Genomic DNA, 20,508 nt, shown 5'->3' with positions numbered 1-20,508 from the left:
AGCTGTTTCCGTGCCTGTGCAACCACAGAAAATGGTGATGGATGCATGCTTGAAGTCCTTGTGCTCCAAATCAACATATTTCTACTGATTTATTGTCAGTTAACAGGGCATTATCAAACAAACTGAAACACCAAGGGATTTTTTTCTTTGGTGACAGAACAGTGAGCTTTTGTGTTTGGTTTGCTCTGGGTGGAGTTGGGGGAGAGCATGGGAGGGAAAGCACTCTTTCCTCTTTTCAGCTGAGAAAAAAAAAAACAAAAACAATTATTTGCACTCACCTTGCTCCAAACCCAGGCTGCTTTGTTGGCCAATTGCTGTTTGGGCAGGTAGGTAAACTCAAACCCACCCTGTGAAAGAAAGGTAGGAAAGTTTTGGTTTGACACATCTGAGCAGATGCTTTCCAGAGCACATGGTGGTGCTCTGCGAGGAGCAGGGCCAGGGGCAGCCTGTGAGCTCCCCTGGGGGCTGGCTGCTGGGTCTGTGCGAGGTACGTGCTGAGGCCTTGTGGCATCTGGCACAGGCACCCAGCTCTGCCTTTGGAAAAAAAAATATTTTTAAGAACACATCAATTTTTATATTTTGCAGACAACTGGATTGTGCAAGTTTGATGTGAAAGGCTCTTCTTTTTTGGAGGTGCTTCAGCACCTAGTGTCTTGCCTGGCTTTCCTCTTATATAAACAGAGCAAGAGGATTGTGTCTGGCCAGAAACTTTGGCCATGCTGTTTCCCCTTGCCTGGCAGGTGCTTTTGCCTTGCCTGTGACCTTTATGTCAGTGGGAGTCATGCCTACCAGCAGCAAGGTGCCTCTCGCTGGGCCTGTGCTGAATGCAGCCAGTCAGAAATGAAACCCGCATAAACATATCTGTGCTTCGAATGCATTTTTATACTCTGTAAACTTGATGATGGCTGCGCAGCAGGAAAGAAACCTTTACACGGGAGGCTGAGTCGCGTGGAGGTGCCCGGGCAGAGCTGCAGCTGCTCAGGGTGGTGGGAGATGTTTGGGGATGCTGCTCTCTCACCATCAGGAGCCTCTTCAAACACGGAGCATTAGTGCAAAGAGAGCATCTGTGGCCTCATCTGTGCCTGGATTTGGTCTTAGCCTTTCAATTGTTGCCCCTAAACAGATGACCTGAGACCTGTTTGTTCCTCCTCACGATCCCGTGGTTCGGCTTTAAAAACACAGTATGCAGAAAAGTGATTTAAGAAGCGAGTTAAAAGACTGATTTTGTACTACTGCAATGACAAAATGGTGTTGTCGCTTGTGTTGTCACTCCCTGACATGTAGTTAGTTTCTTGTTTGGTTAGTTGTGAGGGTTTTTTTCAGCTGTCATTTGTGGTGATGTTGTTTCCTACATGTGTAAATATTTGCAAGGCGGTTTGACATGGGTCATGGTTTAAGAGAGAAAAAGCTTATGGGGAAAAAAAAAAGTGCACAAATAACCCAAACCACCTCTGAACAAATATATGAAAAGTTGCAGGCATCTGTTCTTTCCCCCAAGGTCTGTATGCCTCCGTCACCAGTGAGCCCAGTGGAGAGGAGGCTCCCCACACAGCAGCAGAGATGGGGCGCAGAGGCTGGGGTGCATCACGTCCATGGGACGCCTGGCCCAAGGGGACCGCAATCCCTCTTGAGTGTTGGGGTGCTGCAACTTTCATTAAAAGGAAAAGCAGAGGTATCTTGGTTATTTTTCCATTTGCCAGGCTTGTGCTTGCCCGGTTATTTTTATCAGAAGGGGCAGGCTCAATTTCAGATTTGTTCCTTGTTGGCTTTGAGCAATTTTGATGTCCTAGCTCATTCAGTAGTGTGACAGCAGCGTTCGGACCCCCAGCACCTATTGGTATAATGATGCAGATGGGATTAAAAGAAAATGAACCATAGGAAAATGTCCCTCTTCTACAGAAACCTGAGCGAGTCTTGAGCCGGCGATGTAGCATTAAGATGAAATCAGGTGTGATAGAGTAAACAAAATTATTGGTTTTATGCTACGAAACACTAAAGATGTTAAAGACACACTTTGCTAGAGCAGAGCTAAGTAGAGGAGAGTTGCAACCAGACAGCATCTGCATCAACTATGACAAGGATTCAAGTATTCATCCACCTCCCGGCTGTGGTCATGGCAAGCCCCTCATTATTCCCGCTGCTGCAACATGAGTAAGCAGCTAAAAACAGCCAGGCAAGGGGCAATGCCCAGCAAACATTTTTCTCCTCCCAGCACCACTTGGTGAGCCCTGCTGCTTCTGGTGCCAGCCAGGAGGGATACGGGCTCCCAAAGGATGTGAGGAGCAGTGGCAGGGGTGTTGTGGCAAGGGGCAGAAGCTCAGGCAGCTGGGGACTCAGCCTGTGATGCACTACAATACTCAGAACAAAGACTTGTGGTTCAGGAAAAGTACCCAAGAGTAAGACGCTAAAGCTTTTGAATAGTTTCTGGAGGTCCTCACTGACCAGGATGTGCATACGACACTTGCAGGTAGTGAATCATTTGTGGTTATAGTTCTGCACAAACAAGAACCTCACTTTATTTATTTATTTTTTAAACATTTAGGGTAAAAAGGTGGCACTAGCTGGAGCTTTTTGACATGAGTGTCGCTGGTCATAACACCAGAAAAAACAATATCCTCTCGGTGAGATCTACTGGAAACTATTTGGATGGTACGTTTGCTGCATTAATACAGTTTGAGTAATGGACAGTGTTTGGAAACAAAACTTTCCAAACGAAGGGAATGATGTACTATATCTGGTGCAGGAGCTGAACAACAGGAATTCACATTTTCCATTTCCTGGTGCGGAACAAACAAAGTAGGCTTAAAATTAGTAAATCTGTTAGTCACTGCGTTATGAATGGCACGGTCAAGTAAAGCCACGGCTTGGGGAACATGTTTGCTATAGCTACATTTCTAAATAAAACGGGCCTGCTGCTTGGCACGTGGCACACCTTAGCAGGACGGAGCATTTGACATCTCACATCTGAGCATCTTCATGACTGGGGTTTAGGATCAGGCTTCGCAGGGCTGGGATGTACCTCACAAGGCTCTGTGGGCTGCTGCTTGCCATGGCTCGACGGGAAGCAACAAGCCAACAGCTCCCACCCTGGGCTCCACTGCCATGGTGGCTTTTTCAAAACCCTTGTGTTGCGTAGCACTTTGGGATTTCAGTAAAGGAAGTAAGTTTGTGTCTTCCAAAGCAGTTTGGTCTAGATCTGAGCTTTATTTTTAGCTATATTCTTTTCATTTAATGACAGTACCTATTCTGGGGACATTTGCTGTTCAATAACAAGAAGGTACATGCTCAACCAGGAGGATTTAATGAACCCCATCCCTTTTACAACCGTTTTGGTTAAAGTCACCTCACCGTTTGTTGAGGTGATGCTCTCCCCAGGCTGTGGCTGAGCACTGCTTTTCCCAGGTGCCACAAAAGGCGTGAGCAGCTGAAGTCACTTCTGCCAGCCCCAGGTCAGAAGCAGAGGTCTTCAGCCCCACCGCTGGCTGAGAAAGAATGGAAATTATGAGCTTAGCAATAGTCCCTTATTTAAAGCAAGAGGAATGTGTGACAGCCTGAATTAAGGAGGGACAGTTTCGCTCGTGTCTAGCCTATTGTTACAAGTGGGAGGGAATTCAAAAAAACCGAGCAGGCTTGTTTGCTTAGGAGGGAAAGAAAGAAATGCCTGAAGTAACGCAAATATGCAGTGTGTGGAGAAAATGCCCACATATGCACAATTAAAGCGTGAGTGTATAAATGCAGACACAAACCCCAGGGCAGGAGAGGAGCAGGGGCAGGCAGTGCCCTTCATTCAGCAGCTCCAACAACAAGCCAGCCACCCTTCTGGAGGCACAAAATTTCTGCTCTCTGCATGTGTGTTTGAGCTGGGTGCACTGAAACTTCTTAGGGGTGGAAGTTGTGTGGATGGGGGAAGCAGGACCGCTACGGTCTAACAAGGACCCTCCTCAGGAACGGCAGTGGAAGCGAATTTTTGCTTTCTTGCCAGTCCAGGAGCCAGTGGTGTGGAGTAAAAATGTTTCATGGCCATTAGGAAGCCACCAGGTTATGTGGGTATGCCTTTTGTAATCACGACTGTCAGCCCGTCCCGTGCACAAACCACTTTGGGAACCCGCGTCCTTCTGCTGAACCGGCACTGCTGGTGCGCTTCTGCCTCCCTCTTTCTTTTATGTCTGCACAAAACAAAAACTAACCAAAATAAAACCCCAACTACACACATGTGCATGCACACACAAAGCCAAAACTAACGAAAAACCAGGCCAACATGCTAAGGGGCTGGCTTTTAAGGCTGATGGTGTAGATATTGAGATTCATCAGGCCATTTATTTCAGGGGACTGGCACGAAACTCTTGGGCTATGTTTCAGTATCGCTCCCCCATCGCTGCCTTTGACCACTAACCACGCGGACTGTTGGTTTTCGTGTTCTTCATTTCTGCCTTTTTCAGCAGCCTCAGGCTCACATCTCCTGATCGCCGGCAATAAAAGTTGGAGTGCAGCGCTGACAGCATATCTACCACAATTAATCTCTTTCCGCACGCATTCGAGGTTTGCTTTCAGCAATGTCATTAGGTGGAGCTGCAGCCTCTGGCACTTCTTGGGAGCTCCATCTCTGTCATTCATTAAACGCGCTGAAGAGGGACGGTAACCTCAAGACAGATTAATTATCATCATTGCTTCCAAGTATATCGTGCCCAAACTCTATGAGAGGTTTTCTAGGTAACTGAAAGATGAGGTCCCTGCAATGAGGAAGTTGCAATTAAAACCCGCGGTGCTGATATAGGAAAGGAAGAGAAGGAGTTGCCTCGAAGAACAGAGCGGTGAAGTTTGCATTGAGCTTCATTTCGCTGCTCTCCTCCTCACCCTGTATTGCAGGCCCTGCTCTGAGGTAAGGAGTTAAGTGCTGACAAAGTGCATTTGCATAACGTGGGCCCATGGCAAGTTTAGTTATGCTTGCAGGTAGGCTCCTTCCATCCCACGCCAGCACAGCCAGCTCCTAACCCCCACGCATCATTGACCTGCGTTCCTGCATCCACGGGGAGCTGGGGAGGCTCACTCCAGGTAGGGAATAACCAAGAGATGATTTTATTTGAAATGGAGGAGAACTAGTTGGTGATTTTGGTAAAGTCAGGATTTTGTGTCCATCAGTCCTGCAGCTTCTTTACAGCTACCTGAAAGGAGGCTGCAGCAAGGGGGCTGTTGGTCTCTTTTTTTCTCGGGTGAAAAGTGATGAGACACAAGGAAAGGGTCTCATACTGTGCTGGGGAGGTTTAGGTTGGAGATCGGGAAGGATCTCTTCCCAAGGAGGGTGGTCAAGCATTGGAACGAGCTGCCCTCAGAAATGCTGGAGTCCCCATCCCTGGAGGTATTTAGAAGGTGTGTGGACATGGCACTTAGAGACATGGTCTGGTAGGATGGTGAAAATTTTGGTGATCTGGCAGGTCTTTTCCAGCCTAGATGATCCTGCGATGCTGTGCTTTTCCTCCAGACCAGAGAACAAAATGTCAGCAGCTGTGTTAACACCACTGGGTATGGCAGGGACGGGCACTGTGTAAGACGCTGTGGCCCAACACATGCTGCAGTAGTGTTGCAGTCCTAGAAAAATTTGTGGTCTCCATCGTTTTGTTTGCAATGCCATTGTGGTCCAGAGGCACTGCACTTACTGCATCAGCACGCTCAGCACAAAGCTGAAATGTCCCAACAGAAGTATGCCTAGTCAATGCTACCTCTGTGTTTGTTTTCCCACAGACATTGTAGTTAGGGAAATGTGCATATTTCTTTTTTTTATTTATTTTATTTTTTTTTATTGTGTTCTTAGTTTGTGCAGGTCGCTATTGTTTCTAATTTCAGCAAGAGGCAGGGGATCATCTAACAGCGTGTGGCTCTGTGCAAGGAGTGCCTGCTGCAGCTGAGGGGCTGTACCAAGGGATGCATAGCTTGACACCAGTTTCTTACCAATTTTCCCTAAATGCCTGCCCTGACCGCTGTAAGGCAAAATACCGGGTTAAAAGAAATGACCAGTTATGGCTGTTCGTAGGAGCTGGTCAATGTTTCCTGGAAGAAATGATTCACAGCTGGCCTTTACTTCAAGGCATTTGAGATGCTGTGTGCCCTGTCAGATGTTCATGTCTTCTGAGTCAGCCCACACCCTTTTGCTTTTCTCCTGTGAAATGTGTGGCAAAGTGAAGAGGAACCTGGCAGAAAGTGCTCCAGGTGGAGCAACACCACTCTCATGTTGCCTTTTCTGTACTTTCTGTTCCCAAGCCCCAGGACTTTTATTTCCTTCTACTTGGTTGTGATCACAGAAGAAAGATATCCTACATATGTTCATGTGCTAACCAAAGAATGATTTACTCTTTGGATTATAAAGCTACAAACAAGTTGTTGCATAGCCCAAACAGCTACCTGATATTCAGGGCTAGGTGGGATCCTTCCAATCAAAGAAAAACTGGGTGTTGTGGTTCATGCTTGCTTTGTCTGGTTTAGGTTGCAAATATCAAAAGCTTTCCTCCTTGAACCGCAGAGGTGCTCAGCAGCAGGCAGTTTGCTTGCTCACCACACCCACATCGAGCTCCCCCTTCCCTCTCACCTCATGGCATGGGGGGAGCCCCATGTCTGTGCTTGCATCGGGGACACTTCTCTTGCAAACCACCAGCCGCCTTCACGAGGCTCTTCTACCTTTCTGCTTCTGGTGAAGACCTCGGATAGGCTGCCAGGGCACAGCTGGAGAAAATGTGGCCAGCTATGGGTCAGTGAACCAGAAACAGAAAGCATCTTGGGGCTCCTGAAGGGCAGCAGTGTGTTCACACTGCCCACATCTGCTGTTTGCTCAAGGGAGAAAAAAAGACCACAGCGGGGAGATCTGTGTGCCTGCTTCTGCGGAAAAGCTTATCTATACCTGCTGCAAAACACACTTCTTCTTTAAAAGGATAAGAGAAGAAAAAAAGAGTCTGGAATAGCTCTGCCTTTGAAAGCCTTCCTTGATAATGCAGGCAACGCTGGGCCTTACATTACCTGCAAGTGCAGGGAGCGGTGGGTGGCATGTGTGAGGACATAGCTTCGATTATTTTATCTAAATGACTGGAAAGGTATTTTGCTTTTTTGCTTCTCAGGATGCAAGGTTTCCCTTCCCCCATGACCTGGCTCCTTCTCTGAACGAGTGCATTTTTGAGAATGCCTTTCCTAGCACATGGAGGAGCCTCCTCTCACGACCTTAACCTAGCAATTTAGTGCAAATTCTTGTGAGATTGGAAGGGGCGTTTGAACAGCTATTTCTTTCTGTACCATTAGAGGATCTTTGATCTTGCTTTCTGCTGGCAGTGCTGACAGCAAAACTGGTTTCTGAGCATAAAACATCTCTGCTTTTTGGTGTACGGGGAGACCTGTTGATAAAAGCATGGGTATAAAATGCACCTTGAGGTGGCTGGATTCAGAGGAGGAAAAGCCAAAGGTTCAAGAGCATCGAAGGAGAACAATGCAAACCTGTCAGGTTTTCAATACTTCAAACATCAGGAGGAAGAATAAGGCTCCAACAATGCAGGGATTCTGTTGTGGCTTCCAAAAATCCTTCCTCGTGGATCGCTGCCAATACAAACCCTCCTCTGCCCACAGGCATTTGGGTGTGCAAGACTGGCTTTGCTTGGAGATCCGATGATCTTGAGGTCTCTTCCAACCTAGAAATTCTGTGATTCTGTGATTAATGACTGGACTTTTGAATACTGGGGGGTCCAGAGTGTAACCTTTGGGTTTTGCCACCTGATTGAGCCAGGATTGTGGTTTGCCAGTTTTTTTTCCTGACCCTACCAGAAGGTGGGATAAGCAGTGATGTCCCCTGTCCAGTCATCTGCTCTCATTTCTACTTGGTATGTCCTGAAGCCTTCACTGGATATGTGCACACTCTTCAGAGACGTGCCTTTTTTCTTTCTTAACGAAATCTGACATGAATTTTGACTTCTGTGCACTACAAAGGAGGAGAAAGTTTACAGTATTTTCTGCTCGCTAAGTAGTGTTAGCATGACACCAGCATCAAAGTGTGGAGGTCTGAGGTGCTTTTCTACTGCGCCGTTTTATGGACACTTTGCTCATAATGCTTTATTTTTTATGAGTATATAGCTTTTGTACTTCTACCTGGTGTAAGTGAGAACTTCAGACAGCATCTTTAAATCCTCCCTCAAAACGCCCGAAGTGCTATTTAGCTGTACTTTGCTCGGATTGATCCTTTATTTTGAAAGATGTGTGTAGCTTCACTTTCTTTATGCCTACACAGCAAACAGGAACCTCATCCCAGGCAGACAACCCGAGGAAGAAGATGTGGAGAGCCTCTTGCACACATGGCTCCTCCTGGCTGCACCTGGGACCTTCCTGCTCTCCCCCTGCCCTTCCTTGACAGTGGTTGAGAAAAGAAGGGCTTCTGGGGCTATGATCCCAACCAAAGCTGTCACCCAGCTGGGCACTGGATCCTGAGGTGCCCAGCCTTGCCTGGTGGCTTCCCAAGGAGATCACCCACTACCCAGGGCAGCACCCCGCAGGCTGCCTGGGCTGTGCCTGCACAGCTCCAAGACTTCTTAGATTCATTGCACAAAAGGAGGAAAATGGCTTTCTTTTTCCCCTTTTTTGTGCAAGGAGAGACTCATCTAGGGCTTCCCACACCCTTAAGACCTTGTACCATGTATGTGGGGTCAGACAGGCACACTCCTTTTCTGCAGGTTGGCAGCAGCAGGGCACCAACATGCTGCGGGCTGGTCCCAGGGGGGATGTGAGCCCCTGCTGGGGCACCTGAGCACCTTGAGCAAGGCCAGCACAAGCGAGGAAGTGAGGCAGCAACTAACCTTTTTAATTTTCTTTTTTTTTTTTTTTTTTTTTTTTTTTTTTTTTTTTAAATTGCGACTTTGGATGGGTTTGGACAACATGCTAAGATTGACTTGGAAACCCTTCAGAGGGCCACAGACCCAGTCCAGTGTTTTAATGAGCAAATATTCTGAGGGAGGCAAAAGTGAGCAAATTCTACAGAGGAATTACATGGGGTTTGTTGTTTTCTGTCTCAAAGATGCAGAGGGAAACAGAGAGCCCCTATATAAATGGTGTTTTCACCCATGCAAACAGCATTTTTAAAACATCTTTTCATAGGACTGAGCATTTGTAGGGGAGCCTGGTGGGTAATAAAAAAAAAAAATAAAACTCTGTTTTTTATTTACCAGACTCAATCTATTTGTGGAAAAAATTATTCACAGTCTGTTTAAAAAGAAAAGGAATGAAATATTTGGTAAGCAACTCGCCCTGCTGCTGGATGCCAGCGTGCCTGTGGCTGTTGAGTTGTATCCAGGTGTTTGTCTGGCACCAAGCAAGGACAAGGTGCAGATTGCCCAAACTGCTGTCTTTGGAAAGGAGTGGGAACTGCCACATGGGTCCTGCTGGAGCTGATAGCCACAGCCAGGAGCCATGATCTGGAGTGTGTGTGAATTTGTAGCTGACAATGCAGCCTTCCCACAGCACTTGGTGCATGGTCGGAAAAACAAACTGCAGCATAGGTCACCACTAAACCCAATTTTCCCTGTCTGGTCATTAAAGCAGTGATTGCTTGCTGATTGGGGATGACTCATCTGAATCATCACCATAAAAATGTAATGCTCCAGCCTCTGTGCCTCTACCGGCATCCAGGAATTACTCTTCAGTGCAAGGGAATTGAAATTAACCTTGTTGTGGGGGTTGGAAGCCTCTCCATCCAGTGCCTTTTCCAAACGCTGCAGGTGTCAGCACATTTTTAATATGACATCGTGGGGTTTTATGGTCAAAATTGCGTTTGGTTGGCAGGCTGCAAATTGCAAGCCTGCTTCTGCAGCCGGTGCAAGGCCACGCTCTGCTGCAGCTGCACCGCTTGGTGCTGCTCCTGCTTCTACAGCCAAGGGCAACTCCGCGGTGCTGCTGTGTGATAGCAGAGGTCATGCACACGTAGGGGCAGCAGGTGGCCCACGGCCTGGCTTTTAGGAGTTGGACGCACTCGAGTTGGTGCTGGGATTGCAGCGATTGAATTAGTGTTGCTCTCTTGGCCAGGCTCGCTGAATGTGGTGTGCAATTCTGGGTACTTTAGTTGTTGAGTTTACAACCTAGCTTCACTTACGGAAAGCTCATGCTGTGGTTTTCCTGGAAACCCGTCCTTTGCGTGATGACTTGGATCACCCCCATTCAAAGTCACTTCCACAACGTTTGGGCTGAATCAGAGGCCCCCAAAGGGGCCAGCCAAGACCCAACAGGGCCATTTGGTGGGAAGGTCTTCCAGGAACAGGGGAGGAGCTGGAGCCCTGGTTGTCCTCTCCTTGCCTTGGCCAGCCATGAGGAAGCAGAGGGGAGCTGAGCTCAGCTCGGGTCACTGCAGGACCAGAGGAGACCAAAGGCACCTTCTGAATTACTCAGTGCCCTTTCATTTCTTCTCAGGGCCTTGACAGGCAGCCCAGAAATGCTCTGAAAATTAGTTTGCACAGCTTTCCAGTGATTTCTCCTGGTTTTGAGGGATTAACAAGGTACATATGGGAAACTGCCAAAGATAATGATCTCTGGGATGGCAATAAGTTAGACCTTATCTCTTAATGTGCAAGAGCAACAGCAGCAACCTTTCTAAGAAAGAGCGAAGAGTCATTGAAAGAATAAACTATTTTCTCTACTCCCCACACCTTCTTCAGCATTTCTTTCCTGAAAACAACACTGAGACCAATTTATAAAATTTCCCTCCCACCACCAGACAGATGGATTCAGATCTGCAACCTCCTGTGCTTGTGAAATGTCCCTTATCACCTTCCAGAGCTGACCCGCGTTCACTTTCTGACAGATCCAGTCACTCCACATGTCATCATTACGGTGAAGAAAATGAAACCTAGGGCTAGTGATAGATCCAGGAGGGCAAAGAAACTTCTGGAGTGGCTTTGTGGCTTTGAGCCCAGCCTTTGTATATTGCCTTTGTTAAATTAAAAAAATAGTAATCTTCCTCTCAGGTCTAACCAAAGTCAAATAGAAGTCATGTGGATGTGATTTTTAAAAAATAATGAACTAATGGAGTTGGTCTTGTGAAACAAAGACATAGTCCCGCTCTCAGCTTTAGCAGAGCCAGGGGTTGATGGAGGAAGCGAGGTCCCACACAGACCTTGAGCTGTGTTCACGTTTTAGCTTGGGTTTGGCAGATGCTGCCCTAGCATGGACCAGATGCTCTCGAAGGCCTCTTGTCCTTCGTGCCAGCAAGGGAAATAACAAGGAATGGGGCTGCTGTTGCTAAGCCTGGCCTCAAAATGCCTCCCCTGCATCCCTCTCCGAAAGGAAGGTCAGGGCTGCCAGCCCACGCTGAGGCATCCTCTTTCCCAACACATTCCTGGTCGTTCAGCCATGGGAAGAGGAAGTGAAGTGATCTCATTTTACCCCAAATTTCCCCCGCGAAGAGGAAGCAGGGCCCCGCTGCTTGCTCCCTGCTGTCACCGATGATGCGCGCTCTCCTCCTCCTGCCCCATCTCCTGCTGGGACCTCTCCAGCTTGGGGTGGGTTTCGGTGCCCTCACACCAACCAGGAGCTGAGTGGGGCAGGGGCAGGACCCTGCCCTCAGCAGCCGCAGACACAGTGTCCTAACCCTATTTTCAACCCTTCTGCATCGCCAGAGGATTTGACCAATTTATTTATCGAGCAGCGCACTGCTTCCCTAATTAGCCACTGCCCACCCCTACAGCACCTCCTTTTAACAGCCTGCTTCTTTACTGGGACACAGCAATACCCCAGGCAGTGCAAGCACAAGCTACACCCCACACCCCTCTAAAAAAAAATGAATGAAGCTCCTGAAAGCAGATGCACAGCCCTGGGGAAGCTGTGTCTGTGCTATCCACACCACCAGCACCCTCCGCATGTGTTTTAAATTCAGCTACCCTACACAGCTAACAAATTCACTTTATAGCTTCCAAGTGTGTAGTAATAAACCTCCCCTTGGCTCTTCCCCAACAGAAAGAAGCTCTTTTTGGGTGATGGGTAGGGGTCAGACGATGCCCCTCGGAGCAAGCTGTTCGTGCTGGGCTGAAGGTGCAGCCCTGGGAATGCCTCCCCTTGAGCTGCCTCCCCTGCACCCCTCAGCAGCACCCACCAGGGCTGGGTGCCCCCCGCAGGTGCCCCCCAGCACCTCCCAGCCCCGCGCCCTTGGCCAGGACGGTGCCCGCACCCTGCAGCAGGAGGCCGGCTCCCAGCACCCACGCCACGGGCTCCTGCCCTCCCCCAGCCCGGTGAGCCTGGGTGTTTTCCTGTTCGCCTCTTACCTTTTGCACTGATCCCGGGGACGGCGGGGACAGTGACGGCTGGGCTGATATCCCTGCAGGAGCCAGGAGCCAGCCTCTGCCCGCAGACACCCCAGAGGCACCAGCCCAGGTGCTCCCCGGGGCTCCCACCTTCCCCCTTCTCCTTCCCCACGAGGGCTGGAGCCCTGCACCCAGCTGAGCTGAGCTGCCAGGTCTGTACCGGGCTGGGGACGAGGGCACGGGGTGGTGGAAAGCAGACAGAGAGGCTCCAAGGGGCATGCCGTAGGGCTGAGTGATGGAGGAGAAGAGGCAGCAGGGTTTTTGCCCGCCGGTTTCTGTTTGCTGTTACAGCCCTGCCGGTGTTTGCTTGCTCTGCTGGGCTGGGTGCGAGCCCAGGGCAGCCGCATCTGGGAGGATAAACTTCACTGCTTGTTGTTTGGGGTGGATGCTGGGTTTTCCACCCAGGAATTGTGTGGTACGTACACAGCCTGCGTAAGGGGTCTGGGCTTCTCCCCGGTGCTTTGGGAAAGAAATGATTGCACCCACCACGTGGGTGCTGCATTTTAGAGCGATGCTTTCTGAAGAGCAATTAGAAGTGCATTAAAGTGCATTTTGATGTGGTGCTCAGGCAGGTCGTGATGGGTGTCCTGAGGACTGGTCTGGAGCGGCTACAGAGGTGTTAGAGAAATCTGGGGGTTGCAGGAGGTGCATGCATCTTGTGGATACCTGCAAATCCATCCTCACAACCCTGCCTGCTCTCTTGTACCATCTCAGATGGGCTTGCAGTGCTGCACTCTTGCACCAATTTCCAGGAGCTGGAGGGAGGAAACGGGTCTCTTTTGTGCAATGCTCTGGCCTCCAGAAAGTTAGTTGTCTGACCTACCCATCCCTGTAATGAACAGGCAGGGAAATGAGCCGGGGAGGTCAGTAGCTCCATTGCTTTATAATGTCGGAGAAGCTTTATAATTGCTTTGCAGTGCTGGGAGGTGGGCAACATGCTGTGCTAGCTTTTGCTGCAAGTGTAGTACAGGCTTTTCTGTGCGTTATCAGCTCCTGACAAGCTGCTTCTGCAGTATATTTTAAAGGTAGATGTGCCTCTGGAGTCCCTTGGTTAGTGATGTTCTTGACAGCAAGGGGAGAAAGATTGCTGGAGACATTTGCTTGGCACAAATTATAATAGAGGTCTTTTGATTTATGAGAGCTGAGGAAACAGTAACAGGGGAAGAGCATCTGCCATTTAACATCCACCTCTATCTGCGTAAGGAATATCAGATTTTAACCTCGGCGGGGAAGAGAAGGACCACTTGCCAAGGCGAATCAGCTTGCCCACACAGTGTTGGAGGACACAACTCCCGCTGGGCTGAGTCACGTCGCCGAGGTACATGACATGACAGAAAATCTCCTCTTTACTTTTCAAGCCCTAGTGGTCCGCTGGGGCATGCCGAAGCTCAGCTGCTGGGAGACAGCCCCGGGCGAAGCCGAGGGGGCTGCAGCTGGCATCCCTGGGCTCCAGCCGGGCTGGGAGCACCCCGTCCATGCACACAGGCAGCCAGGCTGGGGCAGCAGGCTGCAGCCTGCCTTTCAGCACGCAGACCCGCTCCCTTCTGCCTCTGTTGGGAGCCCGCCAGATGCAAGCCAGTTCTGATGTTTGCAACATAGACAGGAGCGATAATAAGTGCCAGATGCTCGGCAGCTGCTAATTGCTCTGCTTGAACTCGAGTGTCAGCCTGCAGCTCTGCAGCGGCACCCCCGTCACCGCGCCGCCTCCTCAGCAGCGGGGACGCGGCTGCCACAGCTCCAGCTGCTCGGCTCTGAGCGCTTGGATGTTCAAGAGATCAAGATGTGGGAGTCAGTCTGTCGTAGCATCGTCATACTGGAGAGATGTGGCCTCAGTTGTGCCCAGGGACAGCCCCTGGGCTGGCAGGGAGATGTGATGTGAGTGGGGCCTTCCCATGCTTACCCACACACCTCCATCCTCTGGCTGCACAGCATGTCCTGCTTCGTGGCTCTGGGGGTAGCTGGGTCTTCCTGGGGCTCAGCCATCTCAGCCCTCCACCACAAGCAGCCTTTTAAGCCAAAGAGCCCTGGTGTAAGACCTCCGAGAGGTCTCCATTCCCTTCTCTCTCCTGCACCCCACAGCTCTTGCCCAAGCCAAAGGTATTTGGGCGAGAAGAAGGTGCTTCTGTAGGAAGGGTGGGAGGTGCTGATGGGATGACCAGTGTGAGCAGACTCTGGTGTGCTTGGGCATGAGCAGAGTGGGACCTGATCCCAGCCAGCAGACAGAGAAAGCAAACGCTGTCCTAGAATCCTTCAATTTTCACTGAAATTGGATTGAATGCACAGTTATACACCTGCTGAGACCCTGTTCATTCATAAGCAATATTTTAAAATGCTTTGGAAGGGGCGATTAAGCTACCTTCAGATACTTTTCCTTCGTCCACTGATTGTAGAAACTGCAGGCCATCCCCATCTAGCCAGGGACATTTATGGTGTAGACCTGTCTCCTAGACCCCTGTTTTTGGTCACTTCTCAAATCCAGAAACCTGCCTTTGGCATCTTGCCTGATGTCCTAAACCCACCCTCTCCATGGAGATGTGACTCAAGGAGGTCTCTCTCCATCTCTCACCATCTGCACTGTTGAGAAACTTGGGATTTGGACAGAAACTTTGACACCTCCTGCTTTGGAGGTAAATATATGACCTATATTTAGTGTAACAGATGGAAAAGCAGCAAGGCACCTGGGAGCAGGATGTGGCTTAGCCTGTTATGAACCTTAGGGAATTCCCTCTGAATCGCTGCCCAGTGAAAAAGTTGCTGAACTGTTAACATGTTTGCTCCGGGCAATTTTTAACACCAGGTAGTGAACTGGCACTGCTCGGTGCTTTTCCCCCAGGCAGATAGGAGAGGTGCCACACACCCTGCCACACACTGAAAGCTCCCGTTGGGTGATGTTGGATGGGGACCACCAACCCAGGGGGATTACAGGAGTGCAAACCAGCTCTGACAGATCTTGGGGTAGGCACAATTTTCACAATTTTTTTTGGACGAACCTCAAAGGAGCCACAGAAGGGGACTGGGACAGTGATGGTAACTTGTAGCTCATCACTATACACCTGGGGAGAGTGGAGAACAGAGATTTTTGGGGACTGTGAAATGTTATCATCTGTTATAGGATAGACCAGTGACACAGGCAGCTCTTCTCAGTCCTGTGCAGTACAGCTCTAAGCCAGTCCCAGAATGGATTTCAGTGGAGTTGAACAAGGCTCGTGTGGTGACGGGTGAGCCCTTTATGCTTGCTGAGATTTCAGGAGGCACTTTCCTCCCTGGGAACCAGAGTGTGCCTCTTCCCCCGCTTCGCCTCTCCTGTTATCACTGTCCAATGTGGTTATGGAAATGGGGCCGGTCCTGCACAGGCAAAGTTATTGCAACGAGTTGTTAGCAGTTTTCCATTTTACAGTGTTGACACGTTCTATACAGATAGGAGGAGTAATCTCAGATAAAAGTTTAAGCTTCTTTTTCTCTTCCTTTCCCTTTTAAAGGATCTGAAAGCAGCTGTGAAATGTGAATAGATTTTAACTATTGAGCTCAGGCTGCCAAGATGTTATTTCCTGTAGCTTTGACTCATGCAACTGAAGAAATGAGTTGGATCAGAATATTGTTTTGTATGGGGGATTTTGTCTCCCTTTGCCACCCCCAGGCTCAGCTCTATTTAAAACTGAAATACCAAGGCATATTCCCCTGTGTGCTCATTCTTCCTGCTGGCAAGGCACCTCATGGCAGGAACTGCTTGGAGTGGTGTGAATCTTTGCCCGCAGGAGCCTCACCTGGGCTCTCTGGGGTCACCCACTCACCAAGGGAAGGAGTCCGACTTCAACTGGTGTGGGCTGATGCCACTCGTATCCCCCAGGACTGCATGCTGAGGAGAGCAGAGCTTTCACCACAGAACATACATATAATCTTGGGCTGGGCATCTGATTTTCAATGAGACCCAGCTGCAAATCCATGACCGCACAGCTCAGAGGTCTGGTAAAATGGTTCAGACAAATCTGGAGCTAAAATCAGCATAGGCGGTTGCATTAGCAGTTAATTTATACAATTGTTTGGTCATATTCATGTCTGAACTGATGGCATGATTCATTTGGTCACAGCGACACGGAACAGAGTAAATTACTACTCTCCATGTGAATGACAGGAGGTCACAGGACCAGTGTCCCTTTCTCGCTTCCTCTAAGTCCGCATCTCCTTCAATTTATGCTATTGCGAGGTGCAGACAATTCCGAGAAGCCTCCAGACACATCATATCCACTGCAGTGTCATTACCGGCAGCTGGAGGCTGTGTGCATAGCGAAACTCCCTCTTGCACAGAGGTCCTGCACAACATCTTTGCATCATTAATGTTGGGTGTAATTGGTGCCTGGGTCTTTTGGTGGCTTTCTGCCCGAGGGTTCATTTTGTTCTTGATGTATTATAAATGAATATAATATAGTACTTCTTTAAAAAAATAAAAGAGGAAACAAAAAGGGTAAGCATGCTGGAGAAGCTTTTGCTAGCATGCTGGCCTGCTGTCACAGATTTAAAACTGTAGAAAGCACTGACAGCCATCTTAAGTTATTACAAGATTGCTGTCACAGAAGTCACCTTGAATAACAGTACCTTATTCAGACATGCTATGGGCGAAAGCAGAAAGAAACTGTTGTCTTAATTTTCTAGGGATATTTAAATTAAGCATTGTAGTGAGGTTGTCAGTCATGTTACCTGGCTGCTCAGGCTTTGGGACTGCAGTGCTGATACGGTTGCTCTTGTTAAAAGGTTCACAGATGGCACTGAAAGGGGAAAAGGACCCACAGAGTGCCATGGCTAGGAGGCTTTGTGTGTCCACGTGCCTCTTGCTGTAGCCATCTCCTGACACAGCAATTCGGTTTGGAGGAGAAAGCTATGAACTAACTGGGCCTCTCTGCCCATGAGAGGGAGGACGGAGGGAGATGCTTTTCCTTTCCAGTCAGCAAAAGCCACTGCTGGGCATGCAGTTGTTACATACTCCCTGTGCACCCCTTTCCTTGGGCAAATGGGGAGTTGCATTAAATAAGCTTGGGATATATTTCTGTCAGGTGTTTGTTTGCTCGGTCTTTCCATGGTGTATGTGCTTGTGAGGGCCGCAGAAGAAAGGCAAGGCTCCTCAGTGGGGGTGGACATGAGGTGCTCGCTGCAGGTACTGAGTTATTTCCACTGCAGACAAGGGACAGAGGTTTTGTTTCCAGATTCAGTCCTTAAGCTGCAGGTAGAGGAGAGAGGGCCGAAGGAAGCCACAATAACAATCTTCAAAGCTAGAAGCAGTTGTTGGGGTGTGGGAGGGAGACACTCTTCATGCCTGTAGGCCTCAGGGCTGTAAGGCTCATGGGCTGTAAGGGCAAGTGGGTAGGCCTGGGCTAGGGGCCTGGGTGAGTGGCCAGCGGCTGGGGTGGAGAAGCACTGCAGCAGTGTCTGTGGAGACTGAGGACATCACACTATGGAGGGTTTCTAAGACAAATATTTGCAAGGGATGGACTCATCCTTGCTGGCATTGCTTGGCAGGAGGAGGTGAACAGGACCTCGCAGCCCCCACCAGCCATCCTGCCTCTGTGTGCGCCCTCAGAAAGCTTCCTTGGGGTGGGGGGGAGCAGTAAGGGGTACAGAGGAAACTGTGTCTTGTCTGATGGCATGTCCCTGGTTTTCTTATTTTCTAGAAAAACTACAGCTAAGAAGGAAAGAAGTGCGAAGGACAGAAGAAAAAAAAGATGTTGGTGTTGTCTAACAACACAGCCATGAGCTCCCTCTTCTCCAACCTGCTTCAAGACCAACTGGAGCAGACCAATAGCTCTGTCCCATCTCAGGTTAGCAGTGCCAGCGGCAGCCTTGAAATCATCTATGTGCTGATGATGGTCGGCCTCTTCGGCTTCTTCACAGTGGGAGTCATGGTGACCAACATCCGTGCCAGGAAGCTGGAGGACTCCCGCGACCCCTACAACATGTACATCGCAACAGACATTTGGCACAAGAAGGACCAGGAGTATTTCCAAGCCAAGCTCATAGAAAATTACAAGTTGTGTTGTGTCTTTGAAAACCAGCTGGCCGTGGAGCAGCCGAGCGCGCAGATTCCCGAGGTGAAATGTTCCTAGCAAAATGGGAGAAAGGACTGAACTTTGCATGGGGACAACCCAAGCGACACCTGCTATGAACCAGGCTAGCTGCCTTGACATCTGCAGAGCCACAGGTGCTGGCCTAGGTTAGGCTGATCAACTGTGAACTCACGGTGAAGCTGATGGGTTTGTGATGGACCTAGTGCTGCAAAAGTGCTCGACCACCTTCTTAGAGCCACTGTAAGGTCAACGAAGAGGAGACACAGTCCATAGGAGTATTGTGAGCTCATCAGCTTCACCTAGTGAAAAATGTAAATGTTGGTGTTGCCAGCATGAATGCCTGCAGTAGTCAGTGTAATTAAAACCAATGTGGATGAAGCACAAGCTAGAGGCTTTAACAGCCAAGTATGGTTTAGGCAATTATTTTCAAGTGCGACCATTGTCTTCCAGGAAGAAGTAGCAGAAATATTTCCTTTGTATTTTTGTCCAGTGTAGAATAATCATTATATGCATTGTACAGTGTTGTGGATGACCCATGTCTCTGAGAATCATTTGCATCTTTGAGATAAGATTTTAGAAAAAGATTATTTATTTTTTTTTCTAAAAACAATTTTTGTGGAATAATGCAGACTTCAGAGGGAATTTTTTAGTGACTGTCCCTACTTCCCATCAGGTCCCCCAGAGCAGCCTTGCAGACTACTTGTGTTTTTCCTGCTTGTGAATTGAGGTTGGTTTTAGCAGCAATATCCACCCTTGTGCAAGGACTCAGTAACATACAGGCTCAAGTGTCTTGATCACATTTGATTATTGCACAAGACCTAGGTACTAGCCCTTGGTTGGAAAGTGAGTTTCCACACTGTGAAGAGTAGTTTCCCCAGATCTCTGCCATTTAATCACTGGTGCAACTTATGTGACTGCTTAACTTGAAACCTGTGAGACGTTCCTCTAGCTCCCTAGACCAGCCCCCACTCAGCACGGCTGTTTATTTCTTGTGGTATCTGACGTGAGGTCTGTGCCAAGGAGGTTTTCCTGTCCATGGCCTCTGCGTTCTCTCCTTCCATGGGCTGTGACCACAGAGCTGCAAGGGGAAGGCAGCAGATGAACTCAACTGCTGTGGCAGCAGGTATCAGCTGTCTCTGCTAACAGGCAGAAATACGTCTCCCCTGGACGTTGCATTGCTCAAAATAGCAACCCAGCCAGCTTGAAGCCTGTTTTCTCGTTTGGGATCAAAGAAGCAACGTCTGGGCAGGAGGGGACTTTTATTTCTGCTCTGTAGATACACATCCCATTTTTAGCTACTGGAGAGTGAGAAGAATTGGGAAAGGCTTGAAAGAAAGTCATGCAGAGCAACCACTTCAAAGGCAAGGCGAGGGCCGAGCAGGGACAGATCACTACCCAAGTATTTGGACAGGCAGGGGATGCAAGTCCTAGCATATTCCCTTTCCATGCATAGGTACTTCTTTAGCACTGCACTTTCATTAAAGTAGCATTCCAGCAATGTTTGTGTTCCCAGAATACTTGAACTTAGAACAATTAAAAACACAGAGTATTTTTAAAAATATATTTATGTGGTGCCTACCATTGAGCTGAGGGCAAGGTGAATGTTTTAAGTGCCTTGAACAGCTTGGAAAATCTCCATCAGCTTAATTCTCTGAGTCACTTTTTCCTCTGGAGGAATGTAGATCAAAGCCAGGCTTTGGAAAAATGTTGATTTCTTGGCTTGGGCATTGTTCTTTTTTGTTCTCACCATGCAGCCTGTATATTGCTTGTATTTCCCTCCCCCCTGTGAGGGTACAAATGCTCTTTCTTGTTGGCTCTCCAGGTGCAGGCCTGTGCAGCATTGATGAGAATGTTCAAACTTGCATTAAAAATGGCCTCCATTACATTAAAACCTTGAACATTAAGCATTTCAAAAGGGCTACCTCCTACAGCTCCCCTTCCACTTCAGGTGCTTTCAGGCATTTTGTGCCAAGGCACTTGTTGGTCACCTTATTTTTGTAGCTCTGGTGCAGTTATTTGTGACAAGGATGATTGACAGCATCACTTAACTTCTGTCTTTTCTTTTCTTTTCTTTTCTTTTCTTTTCTTTTCTTTTCTTTTCTTTTCTTTTCTTTTCTTTTCTTTTCTTTTCTTTTCTTTTCTTT

General features: G+C 48.7%; 1 protein-coding gene across 2 annotated transcripts; it reads left to right on the top strand.

Annotated features, from left to right (window-relative positions):
* Positions 1-4,341: 4,341 nt before the first annotated feature.
* KCNE1 (potassium voltage-gated channel subfamily E regulatory subunit 1) lies at positions 4,342-20,294 on the top strand. 2 transcript variants are annotated; one of them, XM_038173395.2, is made up of 2 exons: positions 4,342-4,879; positions 17,972-20,294. In XM_038173395.2, the coding sequence occupies exon 2, from the start codon at positions 18,023-18,025 to the stop codon at positions 18,401-18,403; it is 381 nt and encodes a 126-aa protein (XP_038029323.1). In that variant the 5' UTR covers positions 4,342-4,879; positions 17,972-18,022; the 3' UTR covers positions 18,404-20,294. The 2 variants fall into 2 exon arrangements, with proteins under 2 accessions (XP_038029323.1, XP_071882802.1); XM_072026701.1 differs by lacking the exon at positions 4,342-4,879 and adding an exon at positions 12,238-12,460.
* Positions 20,295-20,508: the final 214 nt, after the last annotated feature.

The sequence above is a fragment of the Anas platyrhynchos genome, chromosome 1 (genome assembly GCF_047663525.1).
Source record: "Anas platyrhynchos isolate ZD024472 breed Pekin duck chromosome 1, IASCAAS_PekinDuck_T2T, whole genome shotgun sequence".
In the NCBI taxonomy this organism is placed as follows: Eukaryota; Metazoa; Chordata; class Aves; order Anseriformes; family Anatidae; genus Anas; species Anas platyrhynchos.
The sequence above is the reverse complement of the archived record's forward strand: the minus strand, read 5'-3'. Positions and strand labels throughout refer to the sequence as shown.